The sequence below is a fragment of the Nelusetta ayraudi genome, unplaced genomic scaffold (genome assembly GCF_046127955.1).
Source record: "Nelusetta ayraudi isolate G7.1 ecotype Tasmania unplaced genomic scaffold, CSIRO-AGI_Nayr_v1 ptg000155l, whole genome shotgun sequence".
In the NCBI taxonomy this organism is placed as follows: domain Eukaryota; kingdom Metazoa; phylum Chordata; class Actinopteri; order Tetraodontiformes; family Monacanthidae; genus Nelusetta; species Nelusetta ayraudi.
The window spans coordinates 1,032,873-1,057,835 of NW_027466205.1; the positions used below are offsets into that span (position 1 = coordinate 1,032,873).

Genomic DNA, 24,963 nt, shown 5'->3' on the forward strand with positions numbered 1-24,963 from the left:
CCGGAGCGTTTGGTATTTAGGGTGACGGCTTGCGTCCTCAAATAAACCAACGAAGAAGACGGCGATTGAGGTATCCAGGTTTTGGGTGCGCAGGCCACTGTAGTAGTTCACTGGCAAGCTCAGGAGGGAAAGGGAGAGTGACGGGCGCTGCAATCTGAAATTAGCCACTTGATGTCGCCGTTTCCTCTTCAAAATCTCCAAATGTTACACACTGGACCATTAAAGACCCTATGTCAACCTATGTTTAACTACATCCTACCGACGTTAGCGGTGTTTATTTTATGCAAATCGCACTGTGAATGGTTCAAGCAACTAACTACACCAGTGACCGAATGACCGCTCTGGCCAAAGCATCTTTTTTTTTTTTTTCCTTTCTTCTTGTCACCCAAATGCAGCTGCAACTATATGACACCCTGCCTCACTCGCGGCCCACAGCACATACAGCCAGGCAGCGGCCACCTTCAGACTTCACTAACGGGACGCGATTGACTGGCCGGGACTTGTCTATGTGCCAACGACACACAACGGCAGACAGCCTAGTACACTGCTGCGACTGCAAATTTTAACTTTCACATTTGTTTTTGGAGTAGAGTGCACAAGACGATTGACTCAGCTTGGGACAGCGATACAGATTTCCTTCTTCCGTGTGGTTCTTTGTGTTTATGTTTAAAAAGAAGCAAAGTGTTCTTAACACCATTCTGACGTATTTGTTTTGGATTTGAGACAGGGGTCATGTTTTGTTTCGTCCAACGTCATTCAACAAAACGCATAACGTAATAAGTGGGTCTATGGCAGGGGTGGGCAAACATTTTTTGCAACGGCCCACATGACAGACCTGGGATGGGGGGGTGAGGTGCTGGTTGGAAATTGCGCTAACGTCCCGGCGCATTTTTTCGTTGACGCGGGGGGGGGGCACACTATCGCGCTACGCTAACGTGGCGGCAAAGTTCCGTGCAAAGTTTAGTTGGGTGGCGGGGGGGTGTTTATGACTGGCTTCACGCGGGCTAGACAGAGACACGCAGTGGGCCGGATGCCGTAATTTGCCCATGCCTGGTCTAGGGGCACTGTTTTGAAAAAGAAATAATAATACAAAAGATCAAAAAGGGAAATCCTGTCACTGTGTTCATTTGGCTCCAAATGAAGACAATCTGGTAAGAATTGCTCTGCATAAATAGAGACATAAAAGGGAAAAATAACAGAATTTTAAACATGCATCAAAACGCGATTAATCGCGTTTTGATGCGATTAATCAGAGGGGAAAAGAAATTATCGTTTGACAGGCCCCCGCAAAACAAAAAATAATAATGAAAAAAAAATGCACCGGTTAAGCGAGAGACAAACGGAGCAGGAGGCGGATGAGACGGGATGCGAGGAGACAGATGGAGACAAAGAGATGCAAAATGAAAAAGAGGAGCGCCTCGGGGGGAGCAAGCACAAAGGGCCGAGGGGGTGGAAGGCGGCGGAACCGGCAAACAGACGAAACGGAGGGAGGAGAGAGTGACGGAGGAGGGCGCGAGGAGAGTGGCTCCTGCAATCGTCCTCCATTACCTCGCGTCGGAAGGCTAAACGTTTGCCTGTTTAACCTGCCGCGCTTTTGCCGTCGTTTGTGTTTATCTCGTTGCGAGCGGCATCGTTTTCAGCCCCCGGCGACTTGAAACTCCAGAGGAGGCTGAACGCACGCTGGGCGCGCGGCTCTGTCAGGGAAGCTCGTCTTCTTCTCCCTCGCTTCAAGCGAAGATGGAAAGGTGTGGGGGGGGGGGGAGGCAAAGCGCTCGGCGGTAGGCAATCCCAGCGGACGGCGCGTCTAAACGCCCGGCGGAAGATATCTCCGGCTGGCAATTTGTAAAGAGAAAGAGGGGCCGTCCGCCGCCGACTCGTCTGTCAGTTCGCATCGTTTATCTGTCTGCCTCGTGCTTTGGGCTTTCCGAGAAGTCAAACAATCGAGCCCGATACTGATGAGTCGAAGGATCTCGGCCTCGCCTCGCACGTCTTTGGCACTGAATCAAACTTTGGATCATTTCAAGTCCGATTCTGCGGCCTGTTGGCTCTTGACGATAGGTCTCTCATCGTGGCCGATCTCAAATTGTACACGTTTGCTGTCTGCATTTGTACTTCAGGCGAAGGGAATTCCTCCAGATGCGAAGAACACCCTGATATATGAGAAGGAGCGGACCAGCATGCATCAGCAACTGAATCAAATTGTGTGACAGATTTTTACTTATTTTTCCACTGTCAGACGGCGGCTGATGATGCTGCTCCTTAATTCAGCCAATTGTGAGATGTCGTGACAATAGCATCACCTCGTTGGAATCAAGTAATGTATGAAGTATTATACCACCCCCCCACCCCCCCAAAAAAAACCCTCTGAAATCCTTTCGGTTGTCTCGACCACAATATTAAATTTTGGTCTACAAGGGCCTGGTGTCCACTTACGAGAACGTTAAACTGCCCCCTAGTGGTGGAAGAGGGGTATAACACATCACGTGTTCGATTCAAGATGGCCGACATCCGACCCAGAAGTTCAGAACAAACAAATGTCACAGTTAATTCTTGTTCGGATATGCATGGTAAGTGTTCAATGTTTGTGATGGAAGTTGAATTTTGCTAAATATGTATAAAATATGTAACATCTCACATGTGGATATCATTTTTTTCAGAGACTATATCATGTCAGAAGATAATCATTTTTCTCGACGGTCATCAGGTCCCAATTAGCCCAAATATCAAAGAGGAAATAAAAATGCGCGCCTTGCAAGAGTTTCGGGTCCTGGAGGACACACATCACGACCATTAGGCCTTGCAGTGGCATGTTTAGGCCACTAGGGAACGGCAGAAACAAGCTAAGGGCAAATATTTTACAGCGTTCTTTGGACAAACTGTCAAACGGATGGCGTAGCGAAAGTTTGTTGATGACCCTACCCAACCCCCCCCTTATTTGGGACTCTGTAAAAAGCCTTATCGTACTTTGAAACGCTGACAGAGTGAGACATCCGCGACTGAGTTGGAGAGGACAGGTGTTTAAACTGCGCCTCCCTGCACATGGTGCCTCACGCAATCACGCAGCACCCTCTTCTTCCGGTTTTGTTCGCGTCGTTTCTACGTTGCTGCAACTATCATAACAGTCAGTAAAGGTGCGCACGGCTCCGACTCTAATCACACCTGGGGCGGAGCCGTGGTGGCGGCAACAAAACTTTTTTTCGGACGACTCCGTTACGGCTCCGTCCGACTTGGCATGCAAATGCGATCCCATTGCCGCGGCGATGAAATCTCCCCGCCGCCGCCGCCGCCGCCTCCTCCCTCGTCTGCACCCTCTCCCCCGTAATAAACACGCCGCCGCGCAAACTGCGCGTTATCCATCACGGCCGGATGTGCGGCGGCGGCGGCGGCGAGGCAACTGGAAGTTTCATCAAAGGGAAACACTACAGAGGCCCATATGGGTTTAATCCTGCTAATGTCTACAATTTACAGCCTCGTTATTGTCCAAATCATTGTTTCCTGGCAAGTCATAAACAAAATCCTTCATTGTGATTGGCAATAATTTTTCACCATTTGGCACTTTTTATCATTTCGCCCCGCGTGTGTGTGTGTGTGTGCGTGTGTGTTTGTGTGTTTGGGGCCCAGAGCGAGGTTTAATGACAACACCATCTGGGAGGAGGCAGAGAGTTCGAGTCTGACACTATTTCTGTGCTACGCCCGTAAATGAAGCCGGCGCTGAGAAACGCGAGCCAGCCAAATTATTTAAGACTCTTCTGCAGTGATTTTTTTTTTTTATTTACTTATTTTTACTAAACAAGGGGGGGAAAAAAAAAAGAATTCCTTTTGGGCGCGAAAGCCTGCGGAGGGATTCCGATGTCGCGGCTGCTAATAAGATCCCTGTCGAGGAGCGAGTTCGCATCACTTTTGTTTTTTTTGGTTTTTTTTTTTACCTCCCCGCCGGATTTTTATGAATCTGCGTTGGCCTGATGAATTGTTATGGCTGCTCATTACGCCGAAGCGGCGCCGTTAATTGGCCTGTCAGGTGTCCGACGCCGGTGTCTTAACTTTGCTGACACCGCCGTAAAGAGGCGGTAATGGACTCAACAGCGCAAGACTTCCCTCCATTAGGGCGGTTCGCTTGTTAGGTGAGGCGCTCGTCGTCGAGACGCCAGTCTCTCTCTTCCTCTCCTCTCTCGACGTCACGTCTTCGTTAGGCGCAATTGAAATAAAGTAATTAAAAACGTGAGAGACAGACGAGGCTCTCTGACTTTAATCTGCCTCGATCAGAGGTTACTTAAACAATCGAAGCTTTGAGTTTCAGTTCAAGATTTAAGGTTTGAGTTTCGAAACCATTACGGTTTTCTGCCACTAATTAAATCACTGCGAGTGTAAATGAGCTCCTCCTGTCCAGTGTGGGAAAACTGGGCTTCCGGAAGCACAGAGCGCTTAATGAAATCGGACGTGCGGCTCGCACTTGAAACTCTGGGATATTCTTTGACATGCAGAGCTGCAGTTTCAGTAGTGTTTTGCAGGACTTAGTTTGCTTTGTCTCAACATATTTGTGGCAAGACCTTTGTGGGCGAAATGTTTGGTGCGTTAAAACAAAAAAAATGACGCACACACAAAAAAAAAAAAGTTGCGCAAATATTCCCTTTCCTTTTGAAAAGAGGTGGAATGAAAACGATTAATAGCTCTACGTCATCTCTTATCTTCTCAGGTCATCAAGACCTCTGCAGTATGAGGGAAAACCTCCCCGACGGGGTTGTTGGGTAAGCGTCAGCGTCATTAAAAAAAGCGTCAGCGTCATTAAAAAAAAAAAAATAATAATAATAATAATAATAACAACAATGAAAAACGGCGTGTGAGCGAATGCAGACCTTCCTGTTCTCCTTGTCCGACGTGGGGTTGTTGGTGATCTTGAAGAAGTGCAGGTCAATCACCTCCTTCATCTCGTAGTTGTCGCCGCGACGCTTGCAGACGATGACCGCCGTGTCAAACAGGAAGATGTGCCTGCGGTTCAGTGGGGGCACCGCGTCATTATCACGATCATATTATCATCATTATCATTATTATTATCATTATTATTATTATTATTTGTGCTTGTTTCCCGTATCGGTAATGGCACACTGCTCCGTCAAGCATCGTGAAATGAACTGCACTGAACACTAAAAGGTTTTCTGTGTCATGGAGGAGCAGAGAAGCCTGCTGCTCCAGTTTTTCTGCCTCCGTGTGGTCTCTGGAAAATTACAGGTCTTACGAGCTGTTCTCATTCTCATCAAAGATCTCATTACTGTGACGGTGACGAGCGACTTTACAGACGCCGTCCTAACATGAACCCAGCCGGGGAGGAAGGAGATTCCCCATTTTCAGGTTGTTTTCGTTTTCACCCTCCGTATCGTCCTCAAGCCTTCGGATAAAGCCTTCGGACGAGGAGGTAGTTTAGCCCTCTGTTTTCAACCTCCTGCGAAAAAAAGCTCTTCTAGTTCCTGCTTCCTGTTAGAAGCAATGCTTTGTTGGTCTTTAAGCAAGTTTGGAGGGGGATCAAGAAGGCCCCGATTGGTCTCAGAAGACCGAATAGACGCCCAGGAAAAATCAGACGTGATTTTTGTGACGTCACAAAGGGCTGATCCACAGATTTTGTATGCGGGGCTTTTGGACGAAAACACATCACAGATATTATTCGCTACAAATTTTTTTTTCCCACAGATTTTACCCGCCGCCTGGATTTTGCCCCTCCACGGCGAACTCACACGGGTGCAATTTCTAACAGCGCCGTTCTTAAGCTCTTAAAGTCAACCTTGGCCCGTTTCCAGCCAATCTTTCCATCAGTCAGACGGCTCACCTGTCCTGTTTGGCTCGTTTGTCCACCGAGGCCACGCGCACCTCGCCGTCACCCTTAGGTCTCCCGTAGTTACTCAGGGGCTGGTTCTGTGTTGAGGTGAGTGAAAGAGAGGCAGTGTGAGAAGAGGGGAAAAAAACAAATAAATAAATAAAATAGAGGCGAAACATTTGGAGGAGCAGCTTGTTATCTGGGAAGAAAAAAAACCAACAACAAAAAAAACAGGTGTCCCACCAGGTTTTCAATGGATTTCTGGTACTGGTCTATTTCCCGCAGCGTCTCGTTGTCCCTCTTGACTTCATTGACGTACTGAGCCAAATCCTGCAAACACAACAGCAGAGGGCAAAAGATGAAAATTGGCTAATACGTTTATTTCTTGCACCAACTGCTGACTTGCAGCCAGCCCAAATTTCAAAGAGCTCCACATTTTGTTGAATAAATTGACATTCACAGTGTTCAGATAGGCAGCTAGCTAGCTAGCTAGCTAGATATCATATGTAACAAGAACATAAAACAAAAAGATAACGAGAAAGGAAGACTGCTGACTTTGATTTATGTTGACTCTAAAACCACAAACTTTTTTTTAGGGGGGGAAGAAAAAAAAGTTAGTAATGTTTGGTTTATCTTTTGGGCCCCACGGTACCTGCTCATGTAGAGAGAGAGGGAGGCAAGATTCTTTCTATAGCTGCAACTCTCTGGGGCGATCAGAAGGCGTTTTGCTCAACTCGTGAAGAGTGAATCATTGATTTGACGCGCTTCATATTTACTTTACGATTAATATTTTAAATGAAAAATGTGCTAAAAGTGCGTGCCATCTCTGCTGGCCATTCTCAAAATAACGTTTCAGAAAAAAAAAAAAATTATATATACACATATATATATATATATATATATGTATATATGTGTGTGTGTGTGTGTGTGTGTGTGTGTGTGTGTGTGTGTGTGTGTGTGCGTGTGTGTGTGTGTAAGACGACAAGGAAATCAAACAGCTCACACGTAGTGTTTGAGTATTTCCTTGAGGCGGGAAAAAAAAAAAAAAACAACCCTCGCGCTTTTACCTTCATGGCGTCGAGCGCCATCCTCAGGTTGCTCTTGTCGCCGGCGTCGTGCGTGTGCTTCACCAGCTCCTGTTGGGCCAGGGGACAAACAACACGTAGCACAGGCAGAGGTGAACGAAGTGTCCCGCGATAACGAGCCCGGTGTCGAGCAGCGCGTCAATCACGCAGCAGCTAGCAAGCGAAGAGGCGTGTTGCGTTCACGGACGGCGTTATCCCGCTGCCGCCGGCACACGCGGACATACGCTGCACATGTGGGCTTAAAGCCTTCTCTCTGATATGAACCGGATGTTGGATGAGGGGAGCGGGTGTAGGTGGGAGGTGGGGGGGGGGAGTGAATGCAGAAAAGGGGGAATTTGTCCGAAGATAAATCTGATGGCATCTGTGAACGCTCGCCAACGTAAACAAGACATCTAAGTCCCCGGCGAGTGCAGGATAAGGAAGTGCTGCCATGCATGTCCTTCACACACACACACACACACACACACATACACACACACACACCGCAGCTGAGCCGCTACGGGAGGAGATATATGTGTCTGCGTAGCGACCGCTCAAATCCCCGGTGTCAGTCAAGCTCAACCGGGGCATTATTATTATCAGTTGCAAGGCGACAGAGTTCAATTTATCAGTTCCCTCCGCCATCCCCGCACCTCCGCACCGATACTGGAGGTTGGGGGGGGGGTGCGGGCTGATAGCCCCGGCCGTGCACGATGGACTCATCCACGGAACAGACTGGCAGGCTGGCAGGCTGCGTCGCCGCTGCGGGAAAGTGACCTCGGCGGATCCTTAAGAAGAAGCAGCTGCTTGTTGCCAGACTGTTGACATATATTCCTCCCCCTCCCCCCCTCCCGTCTTCCTTTGGGTGGCATCTGCGATGCACGGGACCACGTGACAGAGTGGGATTATAAAAGTGCAGATGCTAGAGGATTTTTTTTTTTGGAAATCTGGGGAAATGAGCTGATTTCTGATTTTTTTTTTTTTTTTTTTTTTTTTTTGAAGGTTAAAAAGTGAGGGAATGCTTTCCAAACATTCGCTGTGTGCGACATGCAAGCGAAGAAAACACACAAACACAATGAGGCGTTGACTTCTCACTGGCCGATGCCATTTGTCAGAACTAACAACGGAAAATTCTGCCTTCAGCCTTCGGGGATTCAATTTTTGGTCATTTCCAGATGGTTAAACTAAATTTATGATCCTAATTTTAAAGAAATTCAGAAACCTAAGACCGAATCCTTCATATTTTAGATTTTTTTATGAATCAATTAATTAAATCCCTAAATGTTTAAAATTCCTTTTTAAAATTACACATAAAAACACTGCAAACGAACCTTCTGTGTGTGCCAAAAGGACGCAAGCCATTTGTCGGGTGAATACAAAAACAGCGTTCAAAATTTACAAAACAACAACTGCATTTTCTTGACTACAGAGACAAATCATCTGCGACGTGCCAGATCATTAAAATGCACCGTTGTCTCTTTTCCACTGTGATTTTTCAAAAGCCTGGCTTCAGTGTCACCTCTCTCCGAGCCTCTCCGGCTTTCTGCCCGTCAACGTGTCACTCATTTCTCTCCCCTCCTTATTCAAACCTCTCCAACACTCCTCAATGTCTCGGTCCGGTGACAATCATATGCGAATCCACTGCAGCGTTTGCCTCTCTGAGCCTCGAGGCCCTCCAAAAAAAAAAAAAAAAAAAAAAAAAAAAAAAATCGCAGTAAAACAGAAAATGGCGATCAACACCACCATCTAGCGGCAGTGAGAATCATTGCATCAAAAAGATAAAGCTGACCAGTCTTGATCGTCATGTCTTCATCAAGGTGAATTCAAGATTTTTCATTTTGCATCGTGACCCTGCGTTGCAGTTTTTCAATGTGCTGCCTGTGTTATGTGTTATGAATTGTCATTATATGATTCTTTTTTGTATGGATAGTAGGCCTACATGACCCGCCAGGGACTACAGATACACATCTTTGTCAGTGTTCATCAATATACACTGTGGTTTTTTTGAATGAATGAATTAAAAATGGTGCATCACCTTATTTAAAAACACTGCAAAAACAACAGGATTCTCATAAAACAGCGGCCACATTCATGCTACGTTGAGAGAAACATGTTGCATAAATAGGCAGGTTTAGCACTCGGGATGCAAAAATTGATTCATTCATTGATTCATTAATCGTTAGTTGATTGACCTTATCGATCAATTAACGATTAATTAATCAGCAGCGATCCTGAGAACCTAAATTTCAATGATAAATGTGTAAGGAACACAACATTTAACCCTTCAATAATGTCCAATGTGACCCATTTTTACATTAGAGAACGGTAAAAACACCCTAAACATTTATCCTCTATTCTAATGGGTCACATTTTAATTATTATTTTTTTTCATTTCTTTTTTTAATGGTTAAAAGTAACTTGTTCGAGGTACATTATGACCATCACAGTATCTACAGCTGACTTGCTCTTTCCTGCCACTACACTGTTATAATGATATTAACTACCAGTGTAAAATACGTTCAATTAATTGCGTCTAATTTAATTTAATTTAATTGATTAATCGATAGTCGATTAATTGTTAACATCCCTACTTAGCACAGGTAGAATACATAAACAGAAGAAGAAGATAAAGTCAAAAGTACGCAGATCCAACTGAATGCATACCTGCAAGAGGAGCGGGTACTTTAAGACTCGCTGCATGGGGACCACCAGCAGGTCCCTCAGCGTGAACTTGCCGTAGTTTGCTCTCTTTGAACATTCCTGCAGGGGGAGTGGGAGTGGGGGGGAGAGAGAGAGACAGAGAGAGACAGAGGATGATCAATACGCTTGCCGTCGTGTCCGAGTTGCGTCGCGGGGGGGAAAAGCGTCCGCCGGAGCAAAAGAGTTGATCGATCGCTCGCCGCTGCCGCCGGCTGCCGGACCCCTCCGAGACTCCCCCCCCACCACCACCACCACCACCCCGCCACACTTGAAGGGACGCATCTTACCTCCAGCTTCATGCGCACGTCTTCTTTGTCTTTGCACATGTAGTCGAGCAGGGCGATGGCCGTTTCCACGTGGCTGCAGTATTTCCCGTAGATCAGCAACCTGTCGCGGAAAACAAACGAGGGTATGGCTGGCGCAACATCTTGAACCTCTGTGCGGTCGCCGCATTTTCCTTTTTCTAAGAAGACTCCTAATACAAGAGAGGATTCGAAAAGGTTCGCAAACCTCTCTTTGAATGTGATGAAGATCTGGTAGAGGTTCTGGGCACTTCTGTGGTGGACCGACTCCTGGATTTCCAGCAGTAAACATTTGTGAACTCTCACCAGTTCCTGGAAGGAAACAGAAACGGCAACATGCACAACTCTGAAATTAACGTTTTGTTTTTTTTTTATTCTAGTATTTAGTACAATTGCATATCAATATATTTCTCATGGAATACATTTATCAACACGCTTTTAATTAGATCAGATGCTCTGAAACTACTTTCGAGAAATATTAAGACAACGATCACGACCACAGATCTGTACGAGTGCCGAGTACTGATTTTTTTTTTTTTTTTTTTTTAATGCAGCCGTTATAAAATTTTATGGGCCAATACATGAAGCGATCATAAATCTCTTCTGTGGCGGGATTAATAATTACACACACCTCCAGGGACGTGGCGTCTCAGTCAAGTGCCAAAGAAGCAGCAAACTATTGCTCAGATCGGTTTATTAACCGAGCCAATATCAACTTATCGGCTGGCTTCAGTTTTTTTTTTGTTTTGTTTTTTTCTGCATTGCCTGCATTACACCCATTTTCCTGAGCGATTTATTTTTCATCCCGGGCTACAGCAGAGCAAGCTTTATCCATCACAAAACACGAGCAATGCGATGCCGAGTTTTGGCTCGGAGCTGCAAGCGACGCTTTGTTGCGACTCTCACAATGTTTTTCCGAAGGGGGTTGGGGGGGGCGAAACCAGGGCGGCTGCGAGGCCGACACAAAGGGAAGAGCGAATACGTGGCTGGAGGAGTTGTCGCTAACCTGGCAGAAGGTACCGGCACCCTCTTTGACATTGCACGGCGGCGCGGACTTGCCAAAACAGCGTTTCAGCAGACAAAATGGAGAATATCGAAAATTGAATTTTTCCCAATTCCGGGGAGTTCAGACGGGACGCTGGCACATTTTTTTTTTCTGTTGAAGAGCATTGCTCTTTTTTTTTTTTTTTTTTACGTCGTATTGGAGTCTAAGCGCGCTGGACAAATATTGTATTACTTAATGGATTTATGGTGTAGATCCTCCCATTCAATTCTCATTCCAATTCCCCTTCAGCTTTTGACACAACTGGATGTCTCGAGGTCAACAAAACTGAAGCCAAACCATGAAGTGGAAAAATGAGGAAAAGGTAAAAAAATAATAATACCAAAACTAACCACTAGGGGGCATACAACTATTTTTATTTTTTTTTCTCTCTCCTTCCATATGATATTTTTTTTTTGCAATACACAGCAGTGCCAACAATCGACAATGAGATGTGGGAGCACAAAAGGCTGCGCGACCCCGACTTGACCGGCCTGTTGAAAAAGAAACACAAAAGCGGGGCGGGCGAGCGTTAATGGAGTCGATGACTCACCGGGATATTCACAAACATCGTCTCCATGTCGGCCATGGATAGGAACATGTTGAGGGGGGTCATAAAGTGCTGCAGCGGAGAAACATGGGAGTGGGGGGCGGGGGAGGGTGGAGAAAGAGAGGGGTGGGAGGGAGAGAGAGAGAGAGAGAGAGAGAGAGAGAGAGAGAGAGAGAAGACAAGTGAGTGGCGCTCGTCCTCTCCTGGGCGCGAGCGGGAAAGTCATCTGGCGGGAAAGCCATTACGGTTTCTATTACGGCGGCCGAGGCTGCGAAAGAGGCAGTCGGCGGGGGTGGGGGGGACAAAAACAAGAGGAGGGCCGTCTGGGCCAGAACAATAATCTCATTTCCAGAGTTTGCAACTTAATGATCTCCTCTCGGAGCGCGCGCGTCTCAGAGGAGCCCACCCTCCCCCGCCGCTCTACTCTGCCTACCCTCTCCCGCCCTAACGGACCACCCGCCCCCTCCCCCCACTTCATATCCAAAGTCATCTGCAGAGACGCTCCGCTGGGAAATCTGTGCGGGGTGCAGCAGGCAGGGCGGAAGCGAGAGCCCGAGCAGCCGCGCGCGGCTCCCTGATAAACACTCGCGTCCAAGTGCAGGGTTCAGGTGCAAGGAGAAATAAATAAATAAATAAATAAATAAATAAATACCAACCAGGCGCACCCAATAGCAGGTCTGCTGCTAGGTTCTCGGGCATTACTTCACCGGTGCCGTTGTTAGCGGAAATGGGGCCGTCATTTTTTTTCTCAGTTTATTTTGCTCTGGGAATAGCCAATTACGGATAAGAGTAACTTTGGCCCTCGTTCCGCTGAAAAGGTTATTGCGGCAACAAGAGTCTTACATAAAAGAACGCAACTTTTTTTTTTTAAAGTCAAGTGGCTCTGCGGTGCTTTCAACACACAGCAGGAGTGTGGCTCTGTTCCTTTTCTACGTTCCTGAAAAATCAAGACATTTTTTTAATTATTATTTTTTTTAAGTTTTTTTTTTTCTCATTTCGCATTCAGGGTTTGATTACAAGTCAAATCACTGTACCTATGAATTAGTAAAATAAAACAGCATCGGTTTTTCCTGGCTCTAAGTAACTTTATATTACGATTCTCACGCCTTCTTCAAACTCTTGACGTTTGCTACATTTATTAGCGCGGGGGGAAAAAAGAGGAGACTGGGGCCGTTAGGGCCGCTCCCGGCACCTTCTCTATGGACTCCAGCGTCTCGGTGTATTTCTCCTCCGTCTGCCGGATCTCTGTTAGGCAGCAGCTCCTGATGTCGGTCTCCACCTGTTTCTGGAAAGTCTGCGCACAAACACACACGACACACACACACGCACAGTTATCATGAAGATCATCAAGATATCAGAACATCACTCACATCTCTCAACTCTAACTTTGACTGAGGAGGACTCGCTGGGGAGGAAACCAAAGAATTGTTTTCTTCATGCGTGTGTGCACGCGTGTGTGTGTGTGTGTGTGTGAGAGAGAGACAATCAAATTGGCTAAGACGTCCGCCAGTGAGCAACAGGCGCGTTGAGACGAGGACTGACCGGAGGAGCGATGGCCTCCGTCTTCATCAGGTCTTCGTAGATCTCTCCCCCGTCCTCGTCGTCGTACACGCAGTCGTACAGGTCCTCCTCATCGTCCACTCCCTTCTCACTGCAGCACACACAGACACACACACACACACAATCATTTCACGTCTAGTTTTCGGTGAACTCGATCGATGGGAAAGGAACAAGCGGGGGGGAGAAGCCGTCCTCCCGGCAGGTTTTTGATGTGGGAAAAGGAAAATGATAAAATGTGCAAAAATGCACAACCTCAGCCCAAACATATCCCAAGTTATTGCCTTCAATATTTCCTCAGCCCGAGTCCAGCCTTTCATAAATCAGAGATTCGCTTTTTTTTCTTTTCCTTCGCTGCATTGCATTTAGATAAGGTCGGCTGCTGGGCGAATCTGCCCGCCAGAAGCTCCACATTGCCGCGTAGGTGGCTTACGCAATGTTTACGGTGATTTTTTTTTGTTTTTTTAATCCCTCTTTCACTTCCACGAGTAAGGAGGAGGGGGGGACAAAAACAACAACATTTGTTCGTCGCTGTGATAAAAGTTCCATTTTAAGCCGAGCGCGACGATGCCGCGCTCAAAGAGCCGTTTGTTTTTGTCGTCCCAGGCAGCCCGGCCCGGCCGGCTGTGCCAAAAGCCCACGCGACTTGTGGCGAGGCCGTGCTGCGATGCCGAGCCTCGGAAGAGGTGGGCCGCCTCGCAAGTCGACACCCGGGGAACAAATGTCGCCCGCGCCCCCCACAACAGGCTGTTGTTTTTTTTTCCCCAGGCTCGGGCCGCGAGCGAAACCCCCTCGCAATTATTTCAGTTCGGCAACTTCCCGCGAGGGTCGGAAAAGGACGAGGTTAAGAGACGGGATCGGCGGAGGCAAACCCACTCTATCAGGTCCTCCAAGTGGTTGTAGATGTCCTCATCCTCGACGGCCTCCTCTGATGGAAAAGGCCTTGAAAGAGGAGGGGGGGGGGGGGGATCGGTCAAAATGCCGGATAAATAACAGAGAAAAAAAACAGCACTGTGACAATTTGTTGCTGTGTGTAAACATTTGGATAGTGTTAAGGCCCTTCCACATACTTGACTGCGGTTTGTTGTGCGATGGCTGTGTGGGAAAGCTTGGATAGTGTGTCCACAACCTGCAGTGACAAAAAATAAAATAAAAATGTTATTAGAATTTTTTTTTTTTATGTAAATATTCAAAACTAGCAGAAACAATAGGCAAACATGAGTGAAAAGGACGAACACGTCGCGTCTGTAGTTTCGGCGCTCCTGTGACGCCGCGCTTCCAACAAATGGCCACAAGATGGCAGCATTGTTTTAAAGAATAAATCCAGCGCGCACGGCGAAGCCCGTCGTTCTGAAAACCACCGAGGAAAGTAAAATCGCTCATTTTGACACTGATTCATCCCCATGATGGGATCAAAACGTCGCGTCGCGCCTCGGATCGTCGAGGCTCAAACGGAGCGCGTGAGCGTCCAAAGAAGTGAATAAAGTCGCGCGTTTCGTGCATAATTTAAAAAGACTGGAGCGGAATAACGACGATGAACGAGCCGCTAAACAGGAAAGGGGGTGGAGGGGGGGGGGCAAACACCATAGCAAACAGCTAATCAACTGGGATCGTTTTGGGGGGGGGGTCACGTGACGTGATCGGTAATTGATCACACTTTGACACTAACCATGTGCTCAGTGGGGATGGGAGTGGGCGATGCTGTTTGTATGACATGTAATTTCACGCTGCTGTGCTCAGGCCTGCCGATGCCCTTGACCTTTGTGTGTGTGTGTGTGTGTGTGCGCGCGTCAAACCCGCATCGCTCATCATCGTCGGCGAACGCACCTGACAGAGCCTCATCGTCTGAGCCGCGCTCACATTTCACACCCCGCTGAACGACACGCAGACCTTTTGCTTCGCCGTGCGACCCAACACCCCTTTTTTTTTTCTCTTTCTTTTTTTTCCCCCACGCCAACGAAAAACACGCCTTGCGCATTTGCGTTCACACATGCTCGCGTCACACATCAAAGCTGGTGAGTGCATGCGGCCCGGGGCCGGAAGATCTCGGGGATCAATACCGAACACACGGCTGAGCTTTCCCCTCCCCCCGCCCGGGGCCGGGGCCGGGGCCAGAGCCAGAGCGGGCAGTGTTACACAAACGGCACGGGGGGCGCGGGGGAGGGGGGGGTCAACACATCTACTGACGTGTTTAAGATTTAGGCTCCACCGCACACATATGACAAACCCTAACCCTAACCGTAACCCTAACCGCTGGTTGTCGGGTGCGCGTCGGCTGCTGCTGCTGCTGCTGCAGCCGCGAAAGAAAAACAACCCGTGAGAGCCAGCACAAGTTCAGGCTAAGTTCGTTAGCCGCGCACGGCTGATGAAAGGGAAATATTAGTGATGAGCAGCTGGCAGCAGAGTCGTGCTGGTGACAGAGGAGCGGCATGAACCACCTTGGATCCGAGTCGAAGAAGAATAATTAATACCGGTGGTTCGCGCACGCTTCCCTTGATAAAGGAAGGAAACTCTGACATTTGATAAATCTCTTTGACTTCAGCTGGCGGGGTGCATTCTCAATGCACATAGCAACATTGGATGAAGTGATGAGAAGAGTGTTGTTTTTTTTTTTTTAATTATCAGTCTGTGCTATGTCAGCGTATCTTTTACTTCAGAGTTTTGGAAATCAGACCTTTGTGATGTCACAAAGGGCACCGATACCTAGGTCACTCCCAGGTTAGTGACAACATGCCCGATCAGGTGTTGCTTCCGCCTTATCAGAAACTTTCCATGGCCGACTTGTTTTTGTCTCCCTCCAAAAACACGCGCAAGAGTTTTTAGCAGGAAGTACAAATGGGTTTTTGCAGCAGGCTGTAAACACGCGGCTAAAAATGCTTTCTAGATAGTTATCAATGTAAGGAGGCCACACCGAAGCGTCACATAAAACAAAACAAAACAAAAAAAAAAGTGTTTTTATTTAGCTTTTGTCATGCAAACTTGCATTTTCAGCGAGTCGACTGTGCGACAAAAAACATTGTTCAAATTGTGCAAAAACGTTGCAGCCTGCTTGTGTCGAGCAGTCGGAGCGAAGCTGCAGCCTGGAGGAGAAACAACATCTGGTGCCAGTTTGCCTTCAGCAACAACACAGTGACAAAAGTGACGAAGACTGCACCCAACTTCAGGTACTCTGGATGAATTTGAATGAACTTTATTGACACTGTGACATGCACAATGTATGTATGTATGTATGTATGTATGTGTGTATGTGTGTGTGTGTGTGGGTGTGTATATATATATATATATATATATATATATATATATATATATATTTTTTTTTTTTTTTTTACATACACACACACACACACACACACACACACACATATATGCATATATACATACATATATACAGTATATATGAATGCCGACCAAAGCGCAGAGTCAGCAAAGCATATTAGAGGTCACAAATTAGTAGAAAAAAAACCCAACACCAACGCCACAAACTAGGATGAGCGCAGCCGTCCCTGCTGCATGCGCTTATTAATCCAGGCACTGCGGTCAGCTCAGCCTCGACGGGAGCGTCACTCCGCTAATGAAGGCCGCGACACCCCGGAGGCCAACTGGCAGAGACAGAATGTCCGGAAGCCGCAGATTTTGGGGGGGGGGGGGATCTCTGGAGCCTCTCCAGCATCAGCTGGCAGGCGCTTCTTCACAGGTTTTGGCTGGGCTGAAACTCATGAGTCACGCGCAATGAGACCCGCTCACCCAGCGCGAACAACAGACTAGCGGCGACCGCTAATAATAGCCGAGTGGAGGAAATGACAGGGGTTTCAAGTCCGGGCAGACGGCACGCTCCACTTCACGCCGGAGCCTCAACCAAAGCGGAACAGATAGTTATGGATTGCTAAAACATGCACAAAAGAAAAAATATATATACATCATGATTCATCCGTCACGAGAACCGCTTTGCTTTTCTCGACCCGACAGCAATTTTTTTTTTTTTTTTTTTTTTTTTCTTCCATAACATTTTTGCAACTTGACAGAACAGCCCGGATCGCTGAGGTTTTTGTTTTGTTTTTGTTTTTTTTTCCATCGTCGCAACCCGGCCAAAAACCTCCTCGCCAACCTCCCGACAGTAAGAACTCTCAGCTGGTCTCGAGTCCGCCCTGCGACTTGGCAGCCAACCGGCCCCCCCCCCGCCCCCGCCCCCGCCCCGGCCTTCCCACTTCTGACGAAACCAAGGAAGTGAGCGCTGCAAGATGCCTTTCAAATCCAAAGGAGATAAAGCCCCGAGGACGCCGTAAGGCCTCCTAATGCCGGAAACATTAACGCCGGTGGCCCGAGCGGAAGAAGAACTTCTGCCTTCTTGTCGAGCGCTGCGACTGGAGAGAAACTCGCGCACGACGAATGACGGCTCCGTCTCATCACCGTCAACGTTTTATCTCCCTTCCACAAACTTTCTGCTAACTCCCCCCACCCCCCAGATGGAAATGCGAGATAAATCCAAACGGATTCAGGAGAGAGGGTTAGGGTTAGGGAGACGAGAAGGTGGGAGGGAGAGAGAGAGAGAGAGACTGAGGGACCTATATACTGTGTATTTTCCTCACCGTCACAAAATGAAATGTGTACGGTTATGACCCATTAATTAGAACGGTGGAATTCTTAGAATCTCCCATTAACCGTCCTCGTATTATGGCCGGGGAAAAAAAAAAAATCTAATAAAAAGCATAATGCGAGAATCGATGCTCGCGCGCTTGCCGGCGTCACACTGCAGAGGCGCTGATAGGATTTTAAATGGAGCCGCGTCAAACACGGATGACAGGTTTACAGGTTGTTGTTTTTTTTTTTTCACCCCCCCTCCAGAAAAGATCAATACTGGCACCGCCTGCATAATGGAGTGGTGTTGTTTTTTTGCCCAGGAAGTGACCAGTGTCCAGTGACCACTGCTCACTCTGTTCCATCCCCGGCATTCCCTTCCAGGGAACTCCGTCGCCATCTCTCTCTCTCTCTCTCTCTGTGATTTTTTTTTTTTTTTTCTTTTTTTAGGGCTCCTGAAGAAAAATGGGTGATGCATTTTAGATGCACGACGTGCCAAGAGCTTCAGTGGATGCTCAGGCTGTCCCAGTTTTTCCACCCTCAGTTTTTTTTTCTCTCCCCCCCTTCTATCTGTCGCTCTTATGTTTCGTTTTTTTTGCTTCCTCCTCTCCCGTCCTTTGATTTCTCTTTTGATTCACTGATTAGTGGCTAAAAATAGAGAGCACGCTTAAGTGATCTAGTTTCTAGTTTGTTTAAACGTTTTAATGTCCTCACAGGACAGCAAACCCTGTCCATACATGTATACATATTTGTTTTTTTTGTAGGTCATCTACTCATCATGTACGTTCTGAATCGATGCTGAAAACACAGGCTGGAAGTTTGACAGAAAACAGACTTTGCTGCACTGAGGAGATGGAGAGCCGCTCAGTGAGCTTCTTCAAGTCCTTGCAGAGAAACTGCTACAAACTAAATCTGGGAGAATGTTGAGAGAACCCTTCGTAGCAACTCAATCAGTCACATTGTTTCAACTCTGAAATGTAGCTCGTCCAGGTTGTCAACCACCAATACAAGGCATTTACAGTCGGTCAGCAAATTGCTGTAAGCAGCTCTGATTTAAAAAAAATAAATTAAAAAATTAAAAAAAAAAAAAAAAAAAAAAAAAAAAAAACAACGAAGAAGACAATTAAGCGGAAGCTACTGCCCGGCCGCTAATAAGTGGCTTCTGTGTTTAACTTCAACTGTTAAACAGGTTAGCTTGACTGATAACAGTTCTATCAGAACGGCACAGCGTTGTCATATTGAACGGTACTAAAACCATTGTGCTCCTTACATTGGTGCGCTTTGTCCAAAAATGACCACGAACAGATGCTCGCGCAATAGCTAACTTGCGTTAGCCTCTTTTCCGTCTGTTGGTTCTGTACACGGTTCTCGTAAAAGTATCGCGTCTTTACCGACGCCTTCATAGCAATGTTTGTCACTGGAGCTGATCAGGGATCAGCTGTTTGCTCGAGGGCTTTCTCGCCACAATGTCCGTGACGAACGGAGGGACGAACGCCGCAGACGAACCCCGAACAAGCAGGTGTGCGCGTGTCGTCAGATACGGTTAGCGTCATCTGCGGACCTCGCCTACCGTCATGTCAAGGGAGTTTTCCCGTCAACGTCTTAGTTCCTTCCTTTTCCCCACTTTTACTTGTTTTAAAGTCTGAAATGTCGAGTTGACACTGTGGTCTCACGGTGAGCTTGTCACACCGAGAAACTTCAAATTAGCTGTTATTGGACTGAGTGACAAAACTGTCAAACTGTCTTTACGTTCTGAATTTTATTTCAAATATTAGAGACAAAAGCTTTAATAAAATTTATATATATATATATATTTGTATATATATATACAAATAATATATACCATAATATTAAACTATTAAAATATATAAAAGGCATTTCACATCTCCTTACCTACTTTGTGATTTTACCAGAGACAACACAGTAAAAAAACATTGTAACTAGTAGTCGACGACTGGGCGAGTGGTAGTCTGCGTGCGTGTGTAAGACTGCTCACTGAAAGCGTGCATAGAATTGCGCACGTTGTACATACGCAGGCGATGCATAACGTTCCATCCGCATAGCAGGGAGCCAATAAGGCCCTGATTACCTTTGATGAGCTAATGTTTGGCAATTAGCGCCGAGGGCCATTATTGCCAATAAAGCACCATTAGCGCGTTCGGGGGAACGGTGACACGTAACTGATTGGAATGCGACACGCGCTCGCCGTCTCTCGGACTCCATTGGCTCGTTTCGTCGCCGGGCGCTCGCCGCACTTCGCAAGCAGCTTGGAGGAAAGGCAACAGCTTTTGGGAAAACAAACTCGGATCCGAGCGACGACGTCACTTGGAAGCCGGACGAGGCGCCCGGCTGGCAGTTGTCGTGCATCTTCGCGACCGCCCCTCGAGCGTCACACTTTAATCAAAACGAACGAAATTGAAAAACAGACCTCCTAGAATGACGGGCGTGTTGGGTTTGGTGCATTGTTTGTTGACACTGAAATAACTCGAGACACGCATTCCTTCAAAAAAAAAACAAAAAAACGTCTACGTAAACAAACCACCGGCATGCGGCAATGCGAAGCTCTCAGCTGCTGTAATCTGCAACAGAAGTGTCTCGCTTTTTCAGAGCAACGCTTAGAACAGAATCTCTCCCAGTAGAGACTGAAAACACTGCTGGTTCTGCTTTAATTATGTCACCGGCTATCTGACACCACAGAGAAATGTGCGCTAAACAGAAGATTTATTATCCTTCATAGATCACTTTACCGGTACATTTGTTTATGCAAAATTAGATGGGCCTCAGAGTCATTCTTCTTGTCTGGCTGAGTCCATTTTGGAAGCTCCAAACACACGAGACAAAAAAACAACACAAACACTCCTCTCGGTGAAAGCCGACGGCGGCCGTCCGTCGCTCCAGCGCCCCCTGAATGTTTCATTCTCACATAAATAAGGCAGCATATCACCCGAGTGATTACACGGACAAACACACACACACACACACACACACACACACACACACACACACACACACACACACACACACACACACACACACACACACTCCGCAAGAATACTGATGTTCTCCGCACACCTCAAGGTCTCAGAGCGGCAACGCTGTCTTAAGCGGCCGAATCCTCGCTGCCGACAGGTGAAACTGCAACTCCGGCTCCGCTCGTTGGGGGTTTAGTGGACAGACTGACGAGCATGACACAGACAATCAGCTCTTAGCCCAAACTATATGGTCCAAGAATTCACAAGACCTCATTGGAAAGACTTTGGCAATGGACAAAGCTCATGGCGGAGATTATCAGCGGCCAGACGTTGCATACAATCTTGCATACACACTCTCACAATATGTACATTTTAATTGTCACAGCAGGAATAATCTGGTTTAGACGCAAACCCTACGTGAATTTAATTATCAATTGTAATTGAAAGTAATGACTTTTAACCAGGCGCACTGATTGCATTTTGCATCCAGATGGCGCAGGTGAAATTAATTCACGCGCGATAAAAGACAGTTTTTTTTAATCTGTAAAAAGATAATAATAACATGGACAAATTTGTTTGTGGGGAGAATCAAATTCCGAGTCTCAGGCACAAAGAAGGAGATCTCCCTTTGCGCTTCCTGTCTAAACACTAAAGCTGAAAGGTGGTTTGTTTGTGTTAGGGATTGGGCCCTACTGGCTGTCTTCCCGACAAGGCTGCCTCTTGCACGGGGTGGGCTGTAAATTTGACAGAACCATTTAACGGTTGTTTATACGCGGTGCACTCTCAAATAAAACAGAACCGAGAGGCTCCCCGGCAGAGAGAACACGCAATACTTAGCAGCCCCCACTTCAAGACTTCATCTCGAGCGCAGCGAGAGTTCGACGGGATGAATGCGCCGTCCGCGTTTGTGAACTGCGGCCAGAGTTTCTCCAATAAATCACCCAGAAAAGAGGATCCTCCCCTCGGGGACGGCGCGAGGTATATCCAGCGGCTCTTGTGCCTGCTGCTGCTATTACCATCCGATCCTCTGCGGCCGCTGTGCTAAAGACATCACCTCATCTCTCCTCCACCCACTCCCAAAAACACAATCTCCATTGTTTCATCACATCGGCGCGACGGTCTCGCTCCCCGGCCGCTTGAATCGCTCCACGGCGGTTAAACCGCGGAAGGGAAAACGGCAGCTGGGGCTGTGGGGTCCCCCCCCCTTGTGGGATCTTTCAGGTGAAAAAATAAACTGGAGTGTTTTAAGAGTCCTTTTAAATGAACGCGGAGGGGGGGAGGTTACCGGGAAGCCGTTTTCAACTCCTTGTAGACTCGTTTTGGGGGGTGTGGGTGCGGGGCCCAAGACTTGAAAGGCTCACCAAAAACCAAAACCAAGTGTTTGAGTGGGCAGCCTGCATAGTAAACGATGTCCTACGGCGAGCAGCGAAAATCCATATGGGTCCCTCCGCAGTTATTCCCCCCCCCCCCCCTCACCGCAGCCTTTGATCCGGCGCAAAGACCCCACCGTTTCAGTGAGCGCGCCGACGGCCGACTGAAAGCGACGGGGGCAAAACAGTGACCCTCGCACGCTCGACTCGGGAATCTGAAGATGGCTCCACGTGAGACGCGAGAGTGCGAGACGCAGACGAGCGCACGGGGTTGCAACAATCGCGATAAGTTTCGAAAGAGACTTTGTTTCAGGATGTTTTAAGGTTCCAGTAAGGCAGTCACAGATGTTTCGCACTTTGTGAAACATCTGTGACTGCGAACATCTCATCTGAGGGGATGCAGCAGCAACTGCCCACCTGCACCTACACTTCGCTGAGAGAAGTTGACAGAGAGTTTTGTTGCCTTCGGTGTTGCCGCTTCCAGAAATCTGTTCCAGCCCTCAAACCACACCTGATGCTGAGAGACAGAAAAGAATCATCTTATCAGCCATCGTGATCACGGAAGACGGACATCACTTGATGATGTGTTTGTTCAAAAATGCAAAAAAAAAAAAATGGATCAAACTAATAAAACAGCTGCTTTTTCACAGCTTGACATTGATGTGTGTGAAAACACTCACTGCAACAACATTGTCCGATGTTGTTGATGCTGTTGTTTTGTTTTTTTTTGGTTCAAATCAATTACATGGAGAAAAAAAAGCCTCCAGTGGGCATCGAGTTCTGCAAACAGAACAATGTGACTGGAGAGGAGGCATTCAAAACGGGTGTGGAACAAGAAGTATTGCTCAATTCGAGTGGCACTCTAAATCCCTCCTTAATAAGATGGACGGATGGATGTTTCAGGCCCCATTCATAATTTACTGTGGCTGGGGGATGACATTGGGACTCTAACGATGCGCACTCAGCTGGAGGAAACGATGGCAACTTGCTCCGCCGGAGCAAGGGCAGCTGGACGGTTTCTTGGCTCACAAAGTCAATCATCTGTGAGAACATGCGGCGCCGTCGTGGGATTCGCGAGGACGCCAAATTCTCAGACAGACCGACCCGACGTCGCTCTTATGCGCGACGAGACGATAATTCCCCCCCAGCCTCGAGTGAAGGTGTGCGAGGGTGCTGCATTTCAGCACGATACGCACGTAAAGCTCCACACCGAGAGTGTCCACGGGATGAATTATCGCACACGCAACTTAATGAGGGAGTGGATCTCACCTGGGACACGGCACCACTGTAATTAACTGGTCGGCGGAGGAGAGAGCTGGAAGGTCTGCGGCACTTGAAAGAGCCGCTACTGAGCACCGCTCCTCGGGGACCTCGCCGTTTCCCCCACGTGCGCAGAAAACGGTATCTATCAAAATTAAACTCGCCGTCTAAATCCAAAGGAATTGTTTTTCAGTATTTCGACGAGCTTCCACAGGTCGCCAAGACGGCTCTGCGAGAAAAAAAAAAATTCTGGGATTCATCTCGTCTTTACAGCCAAGCTGCCTCAAAGTAAACAAAGGCGCCGCGAGGGTGATCCGTCTCGTTGCGCCCCGCGCCAAGATTGATCGCGGTAGTTTTACATGTCAGCCGCTTTATTACCTCCCCCGTCAGTGCTGAATGTTGACCAGAGCTCCATCACGCAACAACAGTCAGGACCAGGCCATAAATCCAAATCTCGGTGGAAAAAATAAAAACGAAACGCGACGGCTCCCGCGTTGCTGGCCAACAGCGTTTCCTAGCTCGCGAGCGCGACTACCGGAGTTTTCCACGTCCCGACAGCGCCAACTGTCTGTCAAGTGAGCCTGTTCAAACTCGAGGTCAGCGCGTCATTTTTATTGCATTGTGTTGGCGTTTTTATTATCTCTTTTCGGAGATTATGGATGCAGCGGGGAATGATTAATTTATAAAACGCTTCCCATGTATTTGCCAGATCAAACAAGAGGCGTGCACCAGAGCCGAGCGTGTACTGCCTGATGTTCCTGCCTGAGCAATATTCTGATGTAAGTAATGGGAAGCGTAGGAAATCTCCTTGATGGATGTACAATGACACATCAGGACCGAGTGATGAAATCTGGCTTCAGAACAGCAGCGAAAATGTGCTTCCCACTTTTGGGCGTGTGCTGCCGAAGCTCCGGCCCCAAATAGCCAGCATGTCACATCTATATGGCATAAGTGGGTTAGCATCGCTTAGCATACCCTGAGGAGTTCCCCAGTATAATCATGAGCAATTAAATGCGCACTGTTTCAATCTAACTCCTCTGATTCGGCACATTAGCCATGCAGCTGTGTGCAATCTCATTATGACTCCCCCACCCCCCGCTGACTTTTCGTTTAAATAATTCAATATCACGCGGTTAAAGTCGGCACTTGAGAAGTGTAATGTTTCCATTGTTAACGCTTAGAATACGAGAGGACGGACTTTGAAACAACTGTTGGCTGTGGAAGGAAAAATGATTTCACTTCAAGGTAAATTACCTGGCATTTCCACCTACACTGCTGTCTTTCAGAAGCTAGGCTAGCGAAGAAAAGGTAATCACGCAGTACGGACTGATCATAAATTGGCATAGCCTGAGAAAGTGAATTGAACAAACAGATAAATATTCGAACTGAAGCACTCTGATGAACAACATATTAGAATGATATAATTGGCTGTTAGCTGCAAATAGAGACCACACAACGGCTCTGCTAAAAAAAAAAAAAAAAAAAAAAAAAAAAAAAGCACTTACAGTAAGTGCTAAAATCCCCAAAACGTTTAAAAAATGAAATATCGATTAGCATTTCCCCAGAGACGCTAACTGCAACGACAATGCCGCGTAGCCAGCAGCAGCTGTTGTGCACCGTCGGACGTCTGGATTATCCAAGGCTGCTGTGTCTGTTCATAAAGTCAGTAATTACCAATATACATTAAAAATGCATATTTTACGTATGGCTGCTTTATAGGCTGTTTATCACCCGACCTTATGTTGTCATTTCTTATTTGAAAGGA

The 24,963-nt window shown here is 47.3% G+C and overlaps 1 protein-coding gene across 1 annotated transcript in view; it reads right to left on the reverse strand.

Moving 5' to 3' along the window:
- vav3a (vav 3 guanine nucleotide exchange factor a) overlaps positions 1-19,963 on the reverse strand; it is a 42,872-nt gene extending 22,909 nt beyond the window's left edge. The window contains exons 1-12 of the mRNA XM_076013731.1: positions 19,899-19,963; positions 13,898-13,963; positions 13,007-13,115; positions 12,657-12,758; positions 11,468-11,536; positions 10,081-10,184; positions 9,858-9,957; positions 9,535-9,630; positions 6,874-6,942; positions 6,050-6,136; positions 5,819-5,904; positions 4,854-4,986 (exon numbers count right to left, since the gene is read on the reverse strand). Coding sequence (XP_075869846.1) covers positions 4,854-4,986; positions 5,819-5,904; positions 6,050-6,136; positions 6,874-6,942; positions 9,535-9,630; positions 9,858-9,957; positions 10,081-10,184; positions 11,468-11,536; positions 12,657-12,758; positions 13,007-13,115; positions 13,898-13,963; positions 19,899-19,963 — 1,086 coding nt within the window. The remainder of the gene's footprint in view (positions 1-4,853; positions 4,987-5,818; positions 5,905-6,049; positions 6,137-6,873; positions 6,943-9,534; positions 9,631-9,857; positions 9,958-10,080; positions 10,185-11,467; positions 11,537-12,656; positions 12,759-13,006; positions 13,116-13,897; positions 13,964-19,898) is intronic.
- Positions 19,964-24,963: the final 5,000 nt, after the last annotated feature.